At 32.0% G+C, this 20,647-nt stretch overlaps 1 protein-coding gene across 4 annotated transcripts in view; it reads right to left on the bottom strand.

The window, feature by feature from the left end:
• LOC150098182 (neural cell adhesion molecule L1-like) overlaps window positions 1–20,647 on the bottom strand; it is a 302,417-nt gene that overhangs the window by 2,637 nt on the left and 279,133 nt on the right. For 2 of the 4 annotated variants that reach the window (XM_090406068.1, XM_090406069.1), the window contains 2 exons: window positions 12,771–13,064; window positions 4,788–4,868 (listed from right to left, as the gene is read on the bottom strand). In XM_090406068.1, coding sequence (XP_090262194.1) covers window positions 4,788–4,868; window positions 12,771–13,064 — 375 coding nt within the window. The remainder of the gene's footprint in view (window positions 1–4,787; window positions 4,869–12,770; window positions 13,065–20,647) is intronic. The other 2 variants (XM_090406071.1, XM_090406070.1) reach the window with 2 other exon arrangements.

The following is a 20,647-nucleotide window of genomic DNA, read 5'->3' as shown; positions in this document are numbered from 1 at the left end:
GTTCTCCTCTAGTCTGTCGTAATATAGGTTAGGCATTTTGGACAATTCTTCTTATAGTATGATCTTCGATACACAATTGCTGGAGGTAGTGGTTTGGAGCACTTCCATAGTGTCAAAGCTGATTTTTTTTTCACATAATTTCTTGCATGATGTCGCAATCATAACTGCGATATTACACATTGTATATTGTTGTGCAGGAACAGACAGATCTGTTCTGTAGAAATTGTCATAATATTGAGAACTGCATTATCCAGAAGTGTTTGATGTTTGAAAAACTGATTCATACATTTGAAAAAAAAAAACTTGTTCTTGAGAATTTAAGAACAAATAACCGCAGAAGAGAACACCCAATGCAAAATTCATAGCTATTCTCTTTATTACCCGGATTAACGATATAATACATTCTGATTAAGCATATACTTCATAACAGAGAAGTTTTTAATCTCAAGTAATCCCATAACTGATGAGAGAGAGAGAAAGGAACACTGAAAAGAAATAATTCCGAAAATAAATCCTGTAAAAACATATGAGTATGGAATTCGAAGAAGTGCGAAATTTCAAGATGTTTTGGATAAGAAGGGATATCAATATCTTCGTTCAGAAATAAGAATGAACTCTCTTTTCATTTCAGTTCATAAAATATAATTTTGAAAATATCTTAATTAAAGCGCAGTTTCTGTCAAGATAAAAAAAACATATTGCTGTAGCGAGCACAGAAATTAAAAGTTCGGACAACAATACAGAGTTGAACTCCTCTCTGAATATCATGCACTGTTTGGAGAAGGATCGCATGCCGAAGGGAAGAATGTACCATATGTGGTTAGAAGAGAAAGCTGCGGGAACGTTTTGATCATGTGATTAGCTTTAAAATTCCACATATGTCAGAAAGCCCGAAATAAGGCTATTCCTTATTTACGGCTCTGAAAAACACTTGTAAATGATTTGAGTGGGAAGTTATGAGTAACGTATATATCATTCCCACTTTTCTTTTAAAAACTCAGTAAATTCATTATTTGTTAGTTTAGTGATACTTAAGTTGTGAAAATGAATTTATTCGATACTTAAATGCCACTCTCACTTACGAAGCTTTTAAACCTATGATGTATTTAATGCTGTGGGATAAATACTCCTGATATCCTAATCTAGAGAAGGAACTGGATTTTTTTTGAAGCCACTGCTATCCTCTAAACAGCATTGTGGTGGTTATTTCCCGCCAGACAATGAAATATTATCTCTCACCTCAAAACATTCTCAAACATTGATGCCAAAGTGGATTTAGAATTTGCTATCTGTAAGTTAGAAACCAGAATATGCTATCCACTAAACTCAACAATTGGCTATATTGTGGACTAATGTTAATTTAGGGATCTTGTTATGAAACATTTTATTTCAACAAAATATTGTTAGTAATATTTATGAATAGACTCTTGAAAACTTATCTGGCAATGAAGATATTTCTAAGCAACCTCTTATATTTTCACCACAATATACGTGAAACTTTACACTGATGCTTTCTTCCAAGAAGATGCTCCCCTACTCGTGTGCAGTCAATATAGACCAGTAAAATTCTCACTAAATTTATAGAGCCATAGGCATGAACTATCGGAAGAATTAAACAACGAAAACGTTTTACCTTTTAAGGAATTGAAATATGCAAAATCTCCCAGAGAAATTGAACAGTTAACTGATATTTGTGATGGTTGTCAGCGACACCAGTTTATGATGTACAGCATATGCATCTTTCTTTTTCGTCACCTACGACTGAAAGTCAACAATAAAGTTATAAATTGTTATAAAAAGTAAAACAAGTGAAATACGAATCTAGGAAAAATACTCATTTTCATCCTCTTGATCATCATCAAAATGTTTGCCACACAGCTACTATTTAAGAGGGTCAAACAGATGAAAACAGCCTGAGATCCGGTGGGAGCAATAAGGTGGTTGTTGAAGGAGTACATTGAAGTTCTGGAATTCCCTTCAAGGTGCTTCCTATTCGTGTGAAGTCTCGTGGTGTTATGGAGAAGCAACACTCCTCTTGTCAGTAGGCCTGGACATTGTCAGCAAATTGTACCACAAAGTTTCAATAAAATTTTGCAGTACGATGGGGCATTCGCATTTTTACTATGCGTTTGAAAATGGACGAATAGTTTTTCCCGGGAATCTGAAAAATCCGTACGCATAATATTCCCTGCTGATGGCGTAACCTTGGACTTATTGCTTGTCATTCCAAATATTTCTCGCCATAAACAAGATATATTTCTGTATGAATATCCTTGACAGAAAGTCATTTTTGTTCCTAAGAAACACGTTCAACAGTCATGCACTACTCGAACACGATCTTCATTTTAGATTCCTGGAAACAGGTATAAAAACATGGACATACCCGTGTACTACATGCACTATTATTCCTAGAATTCCTGTGCTACTATATAGTGATACATACTGAGAACCATTCACGTTCAATTTTTTTGTTCTGTTTTTGTTTCTAACTTACTGAGTTTCCCTTGCAAACGGTGAATAGAAGATATGTCTTGGCAAAGTAATTCGGTTCATAATAAAATAAACTGGTAATACTGAGATTTTCTCCGCGGGTATATGCCAAAAATATTTGAGCAGTTTGTCTTGATGGGACAGTTTGTGTATCTATAATTATATCAAAAATGTTTTATAAAAAGAGTCTCTCTCTACGTTACACTGATACTTTTGTCGTTAAAACAATAATTACTGTGCTCGCTAAAGCTGTTATAAGAACTGCATTGTTTGTGGGAAAGAGGGAGCGTTTCTATTTAAATATAGCTCTTGTGGAAATGTCGGGAGTTCATATCACTTAAAACTTGAAAATTTACCTTTCGTATACACATTTATGGTTGCCTTCCTACTTATATGATTATTATATTGCCCTTATATTTAAATAATTATCAAAAATAAGATATTTTGATATATCTTTCTAGAAGAAAATATTTTCGAAGCCAACTTTTAAAATGGATTACTAATAGGATCACTTTATTCTTTTGACGCTATGATGCCAACGTTTTCATTATCAGTTCTATTAGGATTAGTAATAATTTTATAAATTTTGATTCTCAGCAGTGGGATTTGCAATGAAAATTTATAAACTAATATTTGGCAATGCAATTCATTATTTGCATTATATCATCAATATACACATGACAAACTTGTTTTTGATTACAGGGATAATAATGATTCCATAATAATGGGTAAATATATTATCAAATGATGCTCTGTAGTTCAGTCAGCATAGACGAAACCCTTTATTTGAAATATCTGGGTTCGAATGCAGCAAGGACGCGAAGAACATTTATAAGGACTTTTCAACTGAAGGTGAGTTAACAAGTTAACAAGGAAGGTTTGTTCATCCAGGAAACTCGAGAGGAAAACCTTCAAAAAGCAAATCGACCATATGAAAACACATATCTACAGGCATAAAATACTTACCCTTAAAGGGATGTAGCATAGGAATGGCAAGTCAGCTGCATTTAATTGCCTAAAACCCCTTATTAAGGGACGACAATTGGATGGATAGGTGGATATTATCAAAATACACTTAAACGAAATTGGTGTACTACTATTTGCTAGTAGTTCATCATCATCATCGTCGTCATCAAATTCCTGCCATGTACCCTCAAGGGGTATACAGGATATGATAGTACTACATGAAAAAAATTACCTCATTATTAATTTCCTATCTACAATTTTCCTCCAAATCGGTCTGTTACTTGTCAAGACTCCAACATTATCAGATCTTATATTTCTATCGTCTAAGGCATTTTGTACCGTATCAATCCACCTATATCTTGGTCTTCCTCTGGGTCGTTTTGCTGCCAACCTGGCATAGAACACTTGTTTTGTTAATCTTTCCACGTCCATTCTGTTTAAGTGACCATACCACCTGAAATTAGCTCTGCTAATGCATTCCTGGATGCTGACAATGTCAAGTTCTTTCCTAATATCCTCGTTTTTAATATGATATTGCCGTTGATGCCATCTGTTCACCCCTCTAATCTTTCTCAGGACTCTCATATCTGTGGTCTCTAGTCTTTGGTCAAGTGTTTTACTTCTGACTCAACTCTCAGATCCATAAGTTAAAACTGGTTTGAACACTGTCTTGTATACAGCTAATTTAGTGTTCCGACTAATTTCTCTCTTATTCCATATGAATTTATTCAATTGACTTCCCACCATACCAGCTTTGCTGATTCTGTTGTCTATTTCTATATTTAATTTACCATCTTCAGTAAAAATCGTGCCTAAATAGCTGAAATGTTTTACTTGTTCCACAGGTTCTCCATTCACAACACAGTTGACATTTTCAATGATTCACCCTATTTTCATTGTCTTTGTCTTTTTATTGCTGACCTTCATACCATATCTATTACAACAGCTATTCGATTTAGTCAGAGAATCTCGCAGACTTGTAGCGGATTTATTTAGAAGTATAACATCATCCGCATAAAGCAAAGAGCTGACATTAACATCTCCAATTTTGATATCATGTTTAATACCACTTTCCTTCATAATGTGATCCATATAGATAATGAATAACAGAGGGGATAATGTACATCCTTGTCTCACACCAGATTTAACATTAAACCATCTTCCTGTACTTCCTTCAATTCTAACTGCTGACTTACCACTCAAATAAAGACTAATTGTTAGTAGTTATCTTTAACTAAGATAAGAAAATTAGTCATTTTAAGGTAATTGGCCACATTATTGTTAGTGCATATATCATTAACGGTTTTAATATAGTTAGGTAAATAACTAACCTTCTGAATATACTGGGTGGCTAGTTGTAACTTTCATGTTTCCCGCTGTCCTTTGAGTCGCGTCACGTTTATCTGTTCGTCCTGCATATTAAATGTTAGGATATAATTAGAATATGAACAACATAAGAGAGTAGTGATGGCAGTTTCCTGCCCAAAAATAGCATTTAAAAGTCATTTATAAATTTGACTTTCATCTTCTAAATTAATTTCAACAGCATTAAAAGTCTTTCCACATAGCAACAGTGCAAAGCTCATTTTATATGTTTAGGGGGAAATAAATTTTATTTGTTATAAATTAAATGGATAACGTACATTTTCACTGCTCAAAATATATACCTAATTATTTCTATTATTAACTTATAATTTTCACGCCTCTTTTCTCCTCTCTGCTCTTTCTCTTTCTTTCTATATTTAGTTAATCTATCTTATTTAATATCAAATGTTCACGAACGCGTATCTTCGTATCTCTCTCTCTCATTTATATATATATATATATATATATATCCATATTAAATTCAATATCTGTAAATGGTACTTTTACTAAATGGATATAACAGATATCTTTCAAGGAAAATCCCATTTAAAAATAATCATCTGATATGTACTTTTCCGGTTTTGCAAGAGATGACTAGTTATCGAGAATTAGAATGAAACTAGTGTCAATAAGGAATCAACGATGTTAAGCATATGTCAACACCCGCATACCATTTTCATTCATACAGATTACTAAATATATCATAGAGAAATGCGTTGAATTCAGCAGAATAATATGTTATCCGAGACAAACAAAACGTTAGTAAGTCAGTCTACCATTTTGAAAGCATTCCATAAGAACAATAAAACCTTTCCCTTTATAATTGGGATGATCTAAGGACGTATTTCGTGTTTGAATAATAAATTAAACATATTCTCAAATATCAGAAGTATGTTCATCGGTCTCTGCTGTATTGTTTGATTAATTTGCAATTTTCTTAAATTTAATTCGAAACAATTTAAATAAATATATATTATGATTTATTTTTTTGAAAAAGATCATTTTTAGTTGATTGATTTTTGTCTTAACTGTGAAGAAACGAAATTGTGCTTATCACAGAAATTAAGTATTGCTTACGCGATAAATAATTCTGATAACTTATTATAATGATAAGTTCATAATAATACTTATTGGAATAAGATATAATAACATTTTAGTACAATTTTTCCTAGATTGTTTTTCGTAAAAATAAATTATTCACATTTTTTCTTGAAATGAAACAAGAGTCACGCCTGCAGCAAAAAACAATCTAAGGTAAAACTGTTCAAATTTATTTTCTCTCTATTGTATATTATATGCTATTACGGATAGGAAACTCAAAACTGGAAAAATGAAGCAATAGGAAAACTGCAGCTTTATTTTACTTTCGATTAGTTGGAATTAATGCCGCCACGATAGCTGAATGGTTAGCGTATCCGTTATCCAACTAACGGACTGCTGGTTCGAATCCCGCCGTAAGCATGGATGTTTGTGATTGTCTCGGGTGACAGATGAATTTCATGACCTGGCGTGTAACCACCGCCCTGCTTACAGGTAGTCTAAAATGGTTTTAAAAAAGTTCCATGTTTGGTCTTTACAGCAGAGTTTCCGAAATATGTAAAAAGTAAATAAAATATAATTAATAAAATACAAAAATTCTTAGCCCACCAACAGCACAATTGTAATTCTATAGATTAATAAAACACCTTTCGTGGTTGGAGTCATATAAAAAAAATACGGTCTAAGCAACTAATGCTGTAAGGTCGGTACATTGCATATGTAGTATGCGTTTATATATTTATTTTATTCATTTTTATTATTTTCGCCAGATGAGGAATACTCGTCTATCCTCGTGTGGGACCATTTACGTCACCTTCAGTTCACTTGAAAGTCCTTTATAAACGTTCATGAGCCTGTATATCTGCGAAGACACTAATTAATATCAACCTATTTCTCAATCCTATATTGTTGCTGTTAATAAACAAACAATTGCCTTAAGAGTGAGATTTTGATTCTGAGTTTGATACAAAGCTGATATTGGCAATAGTTGCATGATGGCTGCAACCTTTAATTAATCTGAGCCAAACAGATGTTGTAACAAAACCAAGTAATTGTGTAGAAATTATATTTACATGAGGTGACATGTAGTTTCATGGGGAATTGGCACGTTTTACAAGCACTTGCTTTATTATTATTACACTACAATAGCTAAAAGACAAAATGTGATAGGTAATAGTTACGGATTCTCTGAAGATATTTGACAACAACCGTGTTATGGTTGAATGCATGCGAAGCTAAACTGAACTTGTTAACACCAAATGAAATAATACAGAGAATGCACACCGTACTGTTAATTATAATATTTGTAATATTTTATCTGTTTGATGTTAATCGTTAACATACATATGCATTCAAATATGGTAATTCGTATTCGCGTATTCGTAATAGATACCTGGGCTAATATAGCGATTTTGCTGGATTACTAGTTGAAAACGATTCTGTTCTTTCGATCTGGTCCGGACCTCAGAAGCTTAAGTGGCCTTCATAATATAGAATACAAAATGCTGTAAATATATAGAGTGTGTTAACTTTCTATCCATCTGTGTCATACATTTAAGAATATAGCAACGAACCATTTCTTCTTTGAAATGTTTACGTTTCAATAATTGTAATTATGTATGAGAATTAATAAGCACTTCAGTCACATAGAACTTATTCTTACTCACTGGCAGAAACATTTTTTTCTGTTGAAACCACATACTTTATATTTCCTTCTTAACACTCGAAATGTTTTGGTAAACTAATGTATTTCACAGATGAAATTAACTATTAAGTATATCACTAATTACCTCTCTAAATTAAGTTTATGTAATTTATTTCACTAACGAAAAATATATTATTAGTTAAAATTTTTAAATACTCACATGATTATGAAATGTTCTTCGGTGTTACACTGTTGGTTAAAATTATAAATACGACTTTTTAAATTAACTTTAAAATAATGAATACTGAAATGTGATTTGTTTTTTCAAAAGATTTCACATAGTAATATATGCTGCTTCAGCACTGATTCTCATCAAAATAGGACAACATACTAAATACAAAGAAAACAACAGGATGAATTCAAAACACGATAATTGTGATTTATGAGCGACAGTAAACTAAACCAATTTGGCATTTTAAGAGAAACAATTCGTGAAAGAATTATAAGACTCGTGGTCATATAGATTTTTTTAAGCATTTTATCAATTCATTTAAAAAGAAAATATGAAAGACAACATCCATTAATTAAGACATTTTTCAACTTTGCCTTTCCATTTAAAATTCCCAGAATAATCTTGAAATTACGTACTTCCAATAAGTAATGCAGTTAGAAGTATGATTCAGTAATTAAGAATGTTGATGTCACCACAACGGTTTTTGTTTGAAAAAATATATAAAAATGCAATGATTTGTCAGAAAAAGCTAGTTGATTTGTTCTTAGTTTTGAGATTTATTTCAGAAAGAAATACCTTCCATAAAGTGTTATTTACTGCTTTAAGCAAAATTCTCAAATTTATTAAACCGTTTTGCTACGTATATCATAGTTTTATTATACAATAGCTACCTACTACTGCTATGAAACTATTGTCATAACATTGACTCTTGATTCCCTTCTAAATAGCGTCTTGTACTACCTTCTGAACAGATAGCGACATGTACTCACACTGGCATTGATTCCATTACACTGACGCCATGGCGGCTTGTTAACGGATAACGTCTCCAGCAACACGTTGTTGGATCAATTCCCACTCTAAGCATGGATATTTGGAAATGCTATTAAATGAGCGATCGTTATTATTAGTATTTTTAAATCGTGTAAGATGACCACACTACTTATAAGGAACCCTCCAGGTAGATTAAAAACAATATCATACCTGACATCTAGCATCACGTTTACAGATTTTATAATCCCTAATCCACCTTAAGCTTTGGTGAGATTCACATGCAAAAATGTTTATATGAATTCAACAAAAGAATAACTTTCGATAAGCAAAACATGTACCTGCTTTCTACTGTTCAGTTCATCTTGAACTTAAATGCTCACCTTGAATATATAGAAATCTATACATATTTCATTGATTTTAGTTGAGTGATAATTTATTGATTTCTACAGTGGTTTTTCGACAAAGATTGAGAACCATTGAAACATGTCATCGAATACATTATCATTATTTTCTCTTAAAATTCTGAGTGCAGTTATTAGTTTACTGAGTTTTTTACTCTCAAATACCAAAACACAAATCAGCTATTGTTTATATTCTCTCTGATTAAACTAACGGAATTGCATTCTGAAGTATGTGCTATCTAAATAATGATAATACTAATTTATTTTCATATATCTTTATTTTTATTTATTATTATTATTATTTTGGAATAACTGAACTCATAAAATTGTTATAAGCTCAGTTATAACAATTCTAAATATTTGAATTGATATTTTATGCTCACTTTAATTCTATTGATAAGACTCATTTGTAATTCTAAGCGATTTTCGATCAGGATTGTTCAGTTGCTGGCTGTTATTTGATTATGCAGCTTGTATATATTTCATGATTTGCAGGACACCAATCATTCTCTTTAGTTAATAAATTTTGAATTTCGTGATCTTATGGTATCATCGCTTTGTTCTCTTTCTGTCCTCAAAAGGATCAAATAGTGTTTATTTTGATCACCTCAAAAAGCTAGAATTTAAATATATATAAAAAAATTGAAATCAAATATAAGATAAGAGACTGTCTTACATCTAATTATTATATACATAGTTTCCACTGTTAATTATTATATGTATATTTGTATGAACTCCTACGAATAAGCAAACCTCACCACATCAGTTTCGTCATTTTATGTTCATATTCTTCACGAATTCTATGAATAAGCAAACTTATTTCACATTACTTTCACAAGTTGGTACAAGTTAGATAATTACGAAATTCTTGCTAGAAACCAAGAAACTACTGCCTTGTTTATTATGAGGATTATTTTTTTTGATGAAGTTTCTATAGAAGAATTTATGGATTACCAGTATGATGGTATGGTCCCTTTTATCCTGATTTGGCCTCGATACTCCTGGTGCGACAAGCATCGAACTACGAGAGCTATCTGAACATTCTGGACAATGCCATGTTTTCTAATTTTTTAGCGTTTCTACAGAATAGACCATTGCCTCATTCAGCAATACATTGTACGGTTTCGCTGCTGTAACTGAGTGTTTATGGACATGACCGTCCCCGTACTTGACTGGTCTGCACAGAGCCTTAATCTTGATCCTACTGAACATCTTTGGGATAAACTAGAGCATCGAGTGAGGTCAAGGGACGTCCTTCCTCAACAGTCCAGTACCTCTTTACAAACATACAGGAAGAATGGTACAAAATTCCCATTGATCGCTATCGTACGCTTGTGAAAAGTAGGCCCCCGTAGGATTTCTGCAGTCATCGGCGAGAAAAGGAGGTCTACATCTTATTAAGGTGGGCGTCATGGCTCTTCTTCCTCACACTATGGCGTCCGTTGATTTCCAGGCAGTGCATATCCAGTGTGGATAGCGTAAAAGATTAATTGTTATCCTTGAAAAATTATTACAGGCCATATTAATACGCTGGTTAATAATTCAGCCAGAATTTACTTAGTAAATTAAAGTCTCATATATTTAGTAATCAACCGCTACCATCTTCGATTCTACTATGCACAGCTCCGTATATACGTGTATAAACAGAAACATTTCAGATTTAAACGAAAATAAGAAACAAAACGTTTCATGTGCATAAAAATAGAAAAATGCTCTCTAAATACTCATTGATGGTAGAAAAATCACCTGGGTTTTCTTAAATGAGATTACTATACCCAGCACTTTAATTACTATACTTTTGGACATTGCAGCCGATTAACACACGATTGATTTTTGTAACATTAATATAGTAAAATTTATAATGATTGTAGCAGATTAGTGTCGATCTCTAAGTTCTATGATAGAGTTTTCCAAAATATTTTGCTCGTGTTTTAAAATAGTGATATCTTAGCATTCACACATATCTTAGCATTCACGGCATGACACTAGACTTGTTCTATTGCACAAAGTTTTTGAGAGCAAGGATTAGTATGGGTACATTAAAAACTGCTATCATAACCGTTCGGGATATCGGTTTGCTCTACAGTGAGTTTCATCCATTATTCATACGGAAACTCTTTCGAAAATACAAGCACTAATCATAATATATTTTCTTTTAAACACTATTTCTTTTATATTTTAGGAAACAGCATTCCACATACAACTGTTTGAATTCTTATTGTATTACCTACCGTCTTGTCCAGAAGAGATATTTTATTTAATTAGAGAAGTAATTAACTATTTAAATATTGTTTAATATCATAATTAAATAGTTTATACATACTTTACTTTCATAGAAATCTAATTAATATTAAAAGGGGGCGTTTTAATCATATTTGCAAAGTCTGTATGTCTGTTAAATGAAAACTCTAGTTGTTTCCGAAGACAAACAAAACCGGTCAGATGAATACGTTTTCCGGAGAAAACTCCACCACCTCCTTCTGAGAACGATCACTTACCTTTAGCTGAAAAGGCCTCCTAAGACGATGAACTCACCTTCAGTTGAAATTCACATTCTAGAAAATTCGATCCTAAGTCTTACCAACCAAAGAACATCGTGGTTAAGGACTGTAGTACGGAGGTTTAAGATGAAAATGATTTATTTAAAGTCAATAATGGATATTATATGATACGGTGAAAGAAATCGTCCATAAAATGAATTGCATAAGACATGCTTTTCATGTCAAGTACAAAATTTGATTTCATTCTCTTAAGTTTTTAATTTAAGGGTATTGTGAAAATGCATAAATTGTAGGTAGATAAGCGCGTTTATCTTAGATTCCATTGAGGGATCATAATATATTCAGCCCTGTTATAATTTGCAATTCATTTAATTTATTTATCAAGATGCTTATGACACTGCTAATTTCAATATTCCTTTTATTTGAATAGTAAATTACACAGATCAATGGAAATTGATTTTGATGAATTTAATGCATTTTGAGTGTATTTTTGATGTAAGGACTTCTTAAATATTCTTTCCTCTAGAATATTTAGACAGTAATAATACTATTTTTATTTAATTATTTTTTCATATTTACTATTTTGTTGCAGTTTAATGTATTGTGAAAATGAATGAAGGCACAGTTTCAACATATTGGAACACGTCTTATCCATCTTACATCAAGAAAAACAGTATTTATCACTAATTCGATTTTTTCGGGTTTTCTATTTGCACACAGACATGCTCAAATCAAACCAAAGTGAAAAAAATGTAAGATCCTCATTAGATAATGACACATCGATAGCTATTGAAGCTACTAATTTGTAAAGAAACAAATACTTCAATAAAATTGACTAAAGCGATCGGATGTTCTATAAAAACAAACATTTAATATAGTACCAAAACACAGAAACTGCCATAAGATCATTGCCTTATTGTGTACCAATGGTGCAGGTACTCCACTATTATCAGAAAGTATAGCAATACTGAGGAATTATGAAGCTTCGGTTTCGGTTGTAGTTAGAAAAGCATCATCATCGGACCAAAATATTTATGAAGTTTTCGGTATACCTCATCTAACTGAAGACGGAGGAATCAAACGCTTATTTAGATATCAACTTTCACCAATGGAACTTTGTTTCTGACTTTATGAAATCCTTTATTGAAATTGTTATTTTATTAGCAGGTAGGTATTAGCATTTTTATTTTTATGCTCATTTTACAAAATATATTTTTGACATTTTTGAAGAATTCGCTCTTATGTCCTACATATTTGTAACAAAAATCCCTGACATGTTTCATTTGAATTTTTAATTGTCCAATTGTCATTATTATACAGAGTAATTAATTCACAAAACATAAATAGATTAACTCACTTACCATTTAGAACATGAATGGTAATATTTGCAGGATCTGCGTATGACGGGATACAAGAATAATTTCCAGAATCTGAAGATTTGGCACTGAAGATTTGTAGCCTACTAATGGTAGTTTGTCCTTTTTCTGTATTCACTCTTATCCCACGTGTCGAGTCATAGTTAATGACACGGTCGTCGTGAAACCAGAAAACGTAAACTGGGGGTGATGTGCTTTCTGTAATGATACAAGTGAGGTTTATGGTACTTCCACTCTGTATATATAAAAATGGTCCTTCAGGAATTGTTGCTTTTGCAACTAGAAAGAAAATGAAAAACAAAACATGTATATAATTAGGTTATTATTTACATTTACTGAATATTTAGATATATACTTCACATATTGCATTAAGACATGAGTTATTACTTTCAAAACACTGTAATCTTTCAATAATAAAGTTTCATTTCAAAACTTTGAAGTTTCAAAGTGAATAGATGTTACGAGGTTACCAATCCTCAGCATAGAATTGCACTATTTAAAAGGCACGATCTCTGAAGAATCTGCATATTTGCTTTCTATTATATATATTCATTAAATTTCGCTTAGTTGAAAAGTGTTTCGATTAGTGACTCTAATTGAAAAGCAAGCAGGAAACTCAAAATAAGACTGCATAATTAATGAAAAACAAAAGAGAGAAAAATCATAGCTAACACTATGATGCAGTATATTATCTCTTTTTTTTCCGCATAAAAGTGGCTGATACCTCTGCATAACACTAAGGTGCATAATATTTCTCTAAAAATCTTTTGTACAGCTTCCTCACTTTTAAGCATTAAAAATAAATTTAAGGACTCTTCAGAAGTCATATCTTTTAAATTGCATGAGGAGCTCGGTTCTCTGCTTAAGCGAAATAGTAAGACAACTGATGCCAGAGGATTGGTTATTAAACCTTATTATCATAAAATTATCACCTCATATGTACTAGTCTTATGAAAATCACTTCACCCACACCTAGTCTATAGTGATCGATGTAGCAAAAAAAAAAAAAAAAAGGATAGTCTTGAAACGTTTCAGCCATTAAAACAAGCAGACAAACCGCTTGATTGATTTGGGTTTGTGTTAAACTTTTTCCTCCGTAACTGTTTTATAAATAAATTATTTATTTAAAATCTTTTAATCATGCAGAAATACTGTTTTATAATTTAACGCTTCTCATGGCGCAGCTACCATTTGAGGGAATATGGATGACTGGAGCTTTATAAAAGATTGCATAGAATTACGTATCTCCACCTCACTTCAAGTCCTCACTAAAATGAAGACATTAAAAATACTCACAAAAAGCTGGGAGAAAATAAATTAAATGTCCACATTTTATCGATGATTTAGATTTCCAGTTATCAAGAACAGTATTACAAATACGCCGTCATATCAACAAGATAGGGAACAAGACATCAGCTTATTGAATAAATAAGAACGGAATAAATAACAAAATCTACTTACATTTCAAATGATACCGATTACAGTTTTGTTAATCTGTGTCCACACAGCATATTATAATGTTATTTAATGGGATTATTTAACAAAATGAGAATTACTAAGGTCAGTGTCATTCATTCGGAGTTTTCCCTTTCTGTTTTTTTTATTTTGTTTGAAGTGAATTAAAAAAATAAGCATAAACATTTTGTTACAAATATCACTACACCATGCTGTCTTTGTACTTACATAACGCTATCAGTACCTCAGATAGTTTATAAAAACAAATCTTTTAATACATAAGCATCTTGTTTTCTGATTCCATATTTCAGAATAAAAAGAAACTTGAGAATGTGCAATATTATTCATGAATTCAAATATCAGTTTGGTAAAATGCATACTTTTTTGGATACGCATGAAGAACAATAAAGTAATTTTCTCCTAAGAGACACGTGCCAACCGTATATATGCTTCGTTGATGATGTACATCACGAAAGTTGACCAGCTCTATTGAATGAATACATGCTTGGATTCGGAGTATGTTATCTATTTCTCTGCAGTAGGTATCGGTTGCAACCCACGAGGATAAACAGTCACGCACATGCTACGTGAACAGCCTTTGCATTCATAAGGAATAGAAGTTATCTGACCTTGCACGTCCTTTATACCTTGTCGGCAAATCTAAGGGTTGAATTCTCACAGGAACAACTGCTGAATACGACCACACATGAAACGCGATTTTCATGTGGAAATGTTTTTATCGGGACCATCGTCTGAATGTTGCTGAAAAATTGAGTGGTAACGTATAGCATTTTATGTAATAAAATAAATATATAATATAGGAAATTATTCATATAAGTTCGTTTTTCCACTCTATAGACTAAAGACGAAAAAACGCAGCATGTGATATTGTTTCATGAAAATTATTTTCATTTTTATAATTATCGCCCCATTTTTAATGCCAAAATATCGCCCCATTTTTAATGACGAAAATAATTTCACCATGACATTAAAAATGCGAGTAGTAATAATAATAATGAAAATAATTTTCATTTTTATCAAAAGGAAGAATTTCTTATTGATCCATTGCCTATCTACTTTAATTTCAACTTTTTCTCAGAGTACTTTTATTTATGTTTTTTCTGCAAGTTCTTAGCATATCGACAGTTTTTTTGATATTTTTTTTTTGATAATCCTCTTAGGGAATATAAACAAATATATTTAATGTCGAAACTTATTTTTCAATGCAAATAAATATAAAATGTTCTTTTAAACTTGTTAATCGGGGTACTTTTCTCAGAGTACTTTTATTTATGTTTTTTCTGCAAGTTCTTAGCATATCGACAGTTTTTTTGATAAATTTTTTTGATAATCCTCTTAGGGAATATAAACAAATATATTTAATGTCGAAACTTATTTTTCAATGCAAATAAATATAAAATGTTCTTTTAAACTTGTTAATCGGGGTACTTTTCTCAGAGTACTTTTATTTATGTTTTTTCTGCAAGTTCTTAGCATATCGACAGTTTTTTTGATAAATTTTTTTGATAATCCTCTTAGGGAATATAAACAAATATATTTAATGTCGAAACTTATTTTTCAATGCAAATAAATATAAAATGTTCTTTTAAACTTGTTAATCGGGGTACTTTTCTCAGAGTACTTTTATTTATGTTTTTTCTGCAAGTTCTTAGCATATCGACAGTTTTTTTGATAAATTTTTTTGATAATCCTCTTAGGGAATATAAACAAATATATTTAATGTCGAAGCTTATTTTTCAATGCAAATAAATATAAAATGTTCTTTTAAACTTGTTAATCGGAACTATGAAAATAGAGCTATATTGACAATCTACATATTAATAACGCGAAATATTTCCAGACAATTGATTTCTAGAGTATTGCAGAGACAACATTATTAGTCATGATTTGAAAAAGAAATATTTACCTGTGTCTGCATTCCATTAAAAGTACTATAAGGTGTATAACATTTGAATCAGTGCAGTATCTGGGAAGAGGTAAGCATGAGCGTACAGTTAAATATGCGAGTAGACTATAATATGATATTACAATTTTGTCATGGCTGCATGAGAAATTTAGGTCTGGTTATTCTTGCAAGTTTAGGGACTAACCATAACATGAGCCCTGAATACACCATGAACTTTCTAATTTCCTGCATTTTATTGAAAACAGATATCGACATATGATTATACATATCCTGATTAATATCTTTGTTGTCAGGGATATTACTAAGCTGAACTACTTTTTAAAGGGAGTGGTGTCATATTAGCTACGAAAAATGAAACACTGCAGGAGAATAGTTTGTGAATACGTCGCGTATATATCTTAACATGAACAGCAGGTTTACAGTGCTCGACAGAATTTCCATACAGCTTAAATTTAAGTGGAATGTTATCCCATAAGCTAACCCAAAAGGTGTGGGAACCTGTAGTCATGCAGGCAAGCATTCTTATATTTAATATCTGGAAAGCAGAGTACAGCGAAGCCTATTACCAGGGATCTTACTTAGATTCACTTCTCTCAGCATAACTGGAAGAAAAAAAAAACTTGCTGATAAGGATTAAAATAAAGCACTGAATCCCCACGTTGGGCACTTCAAAAGAAGAAATTTTAAAAAGGATACCGGATCAGCAATCTTAAAAAGGTTTCTGATCAGGTATCGCGTTTTTTTTTTTAAATGTGTGTCTGATTTCATATAAATCATTCCATATGCGAAAGATTTTAACATTTAGCACACTAATAGCGCGAATAGCCTTGATTTATTTAATCAATTCTGAAGTCCTGCGCTGTACACCAAACACCTGGCACTTTTCTCAGACCAATTCAGCTCCAATAAGCAGATTCGGAATCTCATACCAGACACCCAAACAAGCACGCCTACAGCAGGGATGGGATTCGGTGATATCAACATAAATCAATTTACGCCAATGCCAACTGATCTTAATTGTGGTGGTAGTGGTGACGGTGATTGTTATTGTAATGTGCCTAACGTTATAATTTTGTTTACTTCTGAAAAAAAAATAATTAAACTACAAAACAGCAACCAGTTCTGCTATAGCTCCCGTTTTGTCTAGTAGGAGAGTAACAGTTTTACTGGAGACCTGAATTTACTTGCAAATATTGCCTCGTTTGCTTTCTAGACCTAACAAAGAGCATTTGGTAGTCTAAGCATTGACTCATACAACTCACTATTTTAATTTTCACATACAAAATTAAACAAGCAATACATTACGGTGAGAAACTAAGATCCATATATGTTCTTAAAAATATACAAAACTCTAAAATTTCAACTTGCATTGAAACTATTACAAGAATCAAGAGGCAGTCCAAAATTGTGTCCATTTGACTCAAGAGTTGTATATTAAAATGACTGTTTTTAGTTTGCAATCATAAAAACGGGGGTACAATACCACACAGTATTAATTTATTTTCTTATTTGTGATTAATATCAATTAATATTCCAAAGCAATTAGAATTCCAATCTGCAATAAAAGAATGTTGCGAAATATTAATACACGCAGTCAAACGTGAAAATAAAAAATAAAAAGTTAAAAACCACTGAATCACTATTTTCCGTCCATCTGAAATATTAACTCTTTTCCTTTTTCACTGTCTAAGTGCTTTCTCCATCTTTTTTTAGATGAAGTAAAAGCAAAGTTGTGTAATGTTCGTTTTTTCTGTAAATATTTCTTTTACTGCGTCCCATCATGTAAGATATCTTTAATTCAGGATCACTCTAGACGCTTCAAATAGTGGTTCACATCTTTTAGTGACAAATGAGCCATTGAAATTAGGAAAGAGAAATAAATAAAAGAACAAAAAAACGTCGAAGTTATTTTTATCTTTCTGACTTATTTCAGCTGGAATAACTCTTATTTCAAGCAAATATTAAAGAAGAGGCTGGACATAAATTGCTTCATTCATTGGTTCCTTCAATAGTTTCTTTCTTTCTTTTTTTTATACAAATGAGAAATTCTTTTCAAACTTATACGGCGTGTATGTATGTGTGTGTGTGTGTGTGTGTATATATATATATAAGTAGTACCAGTTTCTATTGTGATTGATCAAGGCAGCTGCTGGAACATTTCCAAAGACTCTCATATACCTTTCTTTCATTTGTGCTGCAAGTATGTATATATCAATCAAAAGACAGTGTCTACCTCGAGAGAAAAAAACAAACAAAAAAAACAACTGAGTTCCATGAAAGGCCGAATTCCAGATCATTCCAGGGCATTCCAGATCACCGCAAATGTTGTTCCCAGAGTGCAAAGCAATAATTGCTTCCTAATATGCAAAGTAGTAATTTCATGTATTCTGAGGATATATTAACATTTATATTAATATTAACATAGTGAATAAGAATAAGATTACAACATTAAAAGTCGACAAACTTTCACATTTGTTTTGTTATCAAAAAGAGGTTTATACTATAGACTGGCAAGCAGTTGAGTGCATGTTTATGCTGCTTCAGCGACTTCACTTTCCAAACAATTAGTGAATATTCTTATAATTTTAGTGTTTATAAGTACTAGATTTCCTAATATAGAATTGAGGCAGTGAGTAAAATTATTGAATATATTGGACTACGTAAGTTTTTTACCTGAAGCACTATTGTACAATACTGTGTTATAGATGTCTCATTATTTTAGAATCCCGGTCGTGTCGGGTTCAGGAGAAACAAGGAGACCAGTGAAAAATTATCTACTAGTACAATCTTAACAGAATTGAGGATAAGCAACATATATGTAAGAAACATCATTGTAAAAGAAATGGTGCAAGCGAAGGAATACAGAAATACTGTTTTGACATAACGGATATTGAGAATAGAGTCGTTCTTAAATTTAGCGGGATGAACACATCGCAGAGAAGTAAATTAAATAACAGATGTCATCGTTCTGACATTTCACCTCTGTCACAGAGTCATCTTAAGTAATACAATATTAAAATTTCAATGAGACAAAGAAAAACGCACACGACGATAAGTAGAAGAAATCAGACTATTTAAAACTAAATTCCTATGGGGGAAACTTCTATGAGTGCTTCCTCCATGACTATTGGAGTGTTTAACACTTTATTTAGATTAGTTTTTTTTTCTTTTCTTTCTTTTGGTAGGAGGATCGGAGATAATCATATTGTTGTAAGCTCTGATGTTAGCTCTTTATTTTGGTTTATATAAATTTTAATTTATATAAACTCACTATTTTAATATTGAGTTTATACGTTTTATAACACTTGAAATTTACTTGACAATGCTTCCCCCTCCCGATATTTTGATTCTCTTTATTCTCTATATTTTATCTCTCCGGTTATTTCTTTTAGAAAGACACTTTATGTGAAAACAGATAGAAGGTATATCTTCCTCCTCCTCCTCCTCCTCCTCTGGCTAATACTGGGTATTTTGAAAAACATTGGTCCTGATACTACCATTCTCAAACCTCCTATTTGGGCGAGATATATTGTTGATGTACTCTCTATTTGACCACATACCATAGTACCCAGAGACATTAGATCCATTACTCCTCCACCTGAATAGCCAACACCCCAGAATCCAGTTTATCCTAATTACTAGTCTGCTTATTGGCACCATATCTTTCTCAATGTACAGAAAACCCACCCACACAGGCAGATACATACACAAACTATTCCAACACCCACTTCCCTCTCAAAGATGTGGTATCACCAATACCCTTGTTAACAATGGGTACAATGCCAAAAATGATCAACAAATTTCTATTCCATATGTAAAGGTACAGAAAAAATAGTCAAATCTTTAAATAAATATATTCTCTGCACTGCTTTCAAAGGTCATTTGAATTAGCCTCCCTTCTATGCTCTGATAAGGATCCCCTTCTTCCCTGTCTATTCTAGATGTTCAAATGGTTCCTTCTTCTTCTTGAAACTTATCACATTATGATGAAACTTGGATATCTGTCAATATCCGCCTTGGTGTATACAAGAAATACATCCATCAACTCAACCATGGTCAGTCAGGCATAGCTGATGCCTTGGGTCATACGGAGAAAACAAAAAACAAACAAACTAGTATGCTTCATCACAGCAAATAACAACTATTACCAACTTAGAATCCGTTGTCAGACTCAGCGATAGATTTAAAAAATCAGCTAAGTTAAAATAAATATGGGTTTTTGAAACTTCCCAAGATTTGAGAACCTTCTACGACGGGAGGTGGCTGAAAGGGAGGTGGCTGATAAACACCTAGAACAAAACTGATGTTAAAGCAACTGATATAACCTCAAGAAAGAACATATCTTAAAACCCTTTAACCCCATGTTTCATCAAATTTTTATAATTTGTTCTTTTTCTATTATGATACATAAGAAGAGTTACGTTAATATAATTTTTGTTCTAGTTGTTTATCAGAATTTTTTCACCTCACTCGTATTCTT

This window comes from Typopeltis vanoorti, chromosome 16, assembly GCF_054136105.1.
Source record: "Typopeltis vanoorti isolate ZY-2024b chromosome 16, IOZ_Tvanoo_1.0, whole genome shotgun sequence".
Taxonomy (NCBI): Eukaryota; Metazoa; Arthropoda; class Arachnida; order Uropygi; family Thelyphonidae; genus Typopeltis; species Typopeltis vanoorti.
The sequence above is the reverse complement of the archived record's forward strand: the minus strand, read 5'-3'. Positions and strand labels throughout refer to the sequence as shown.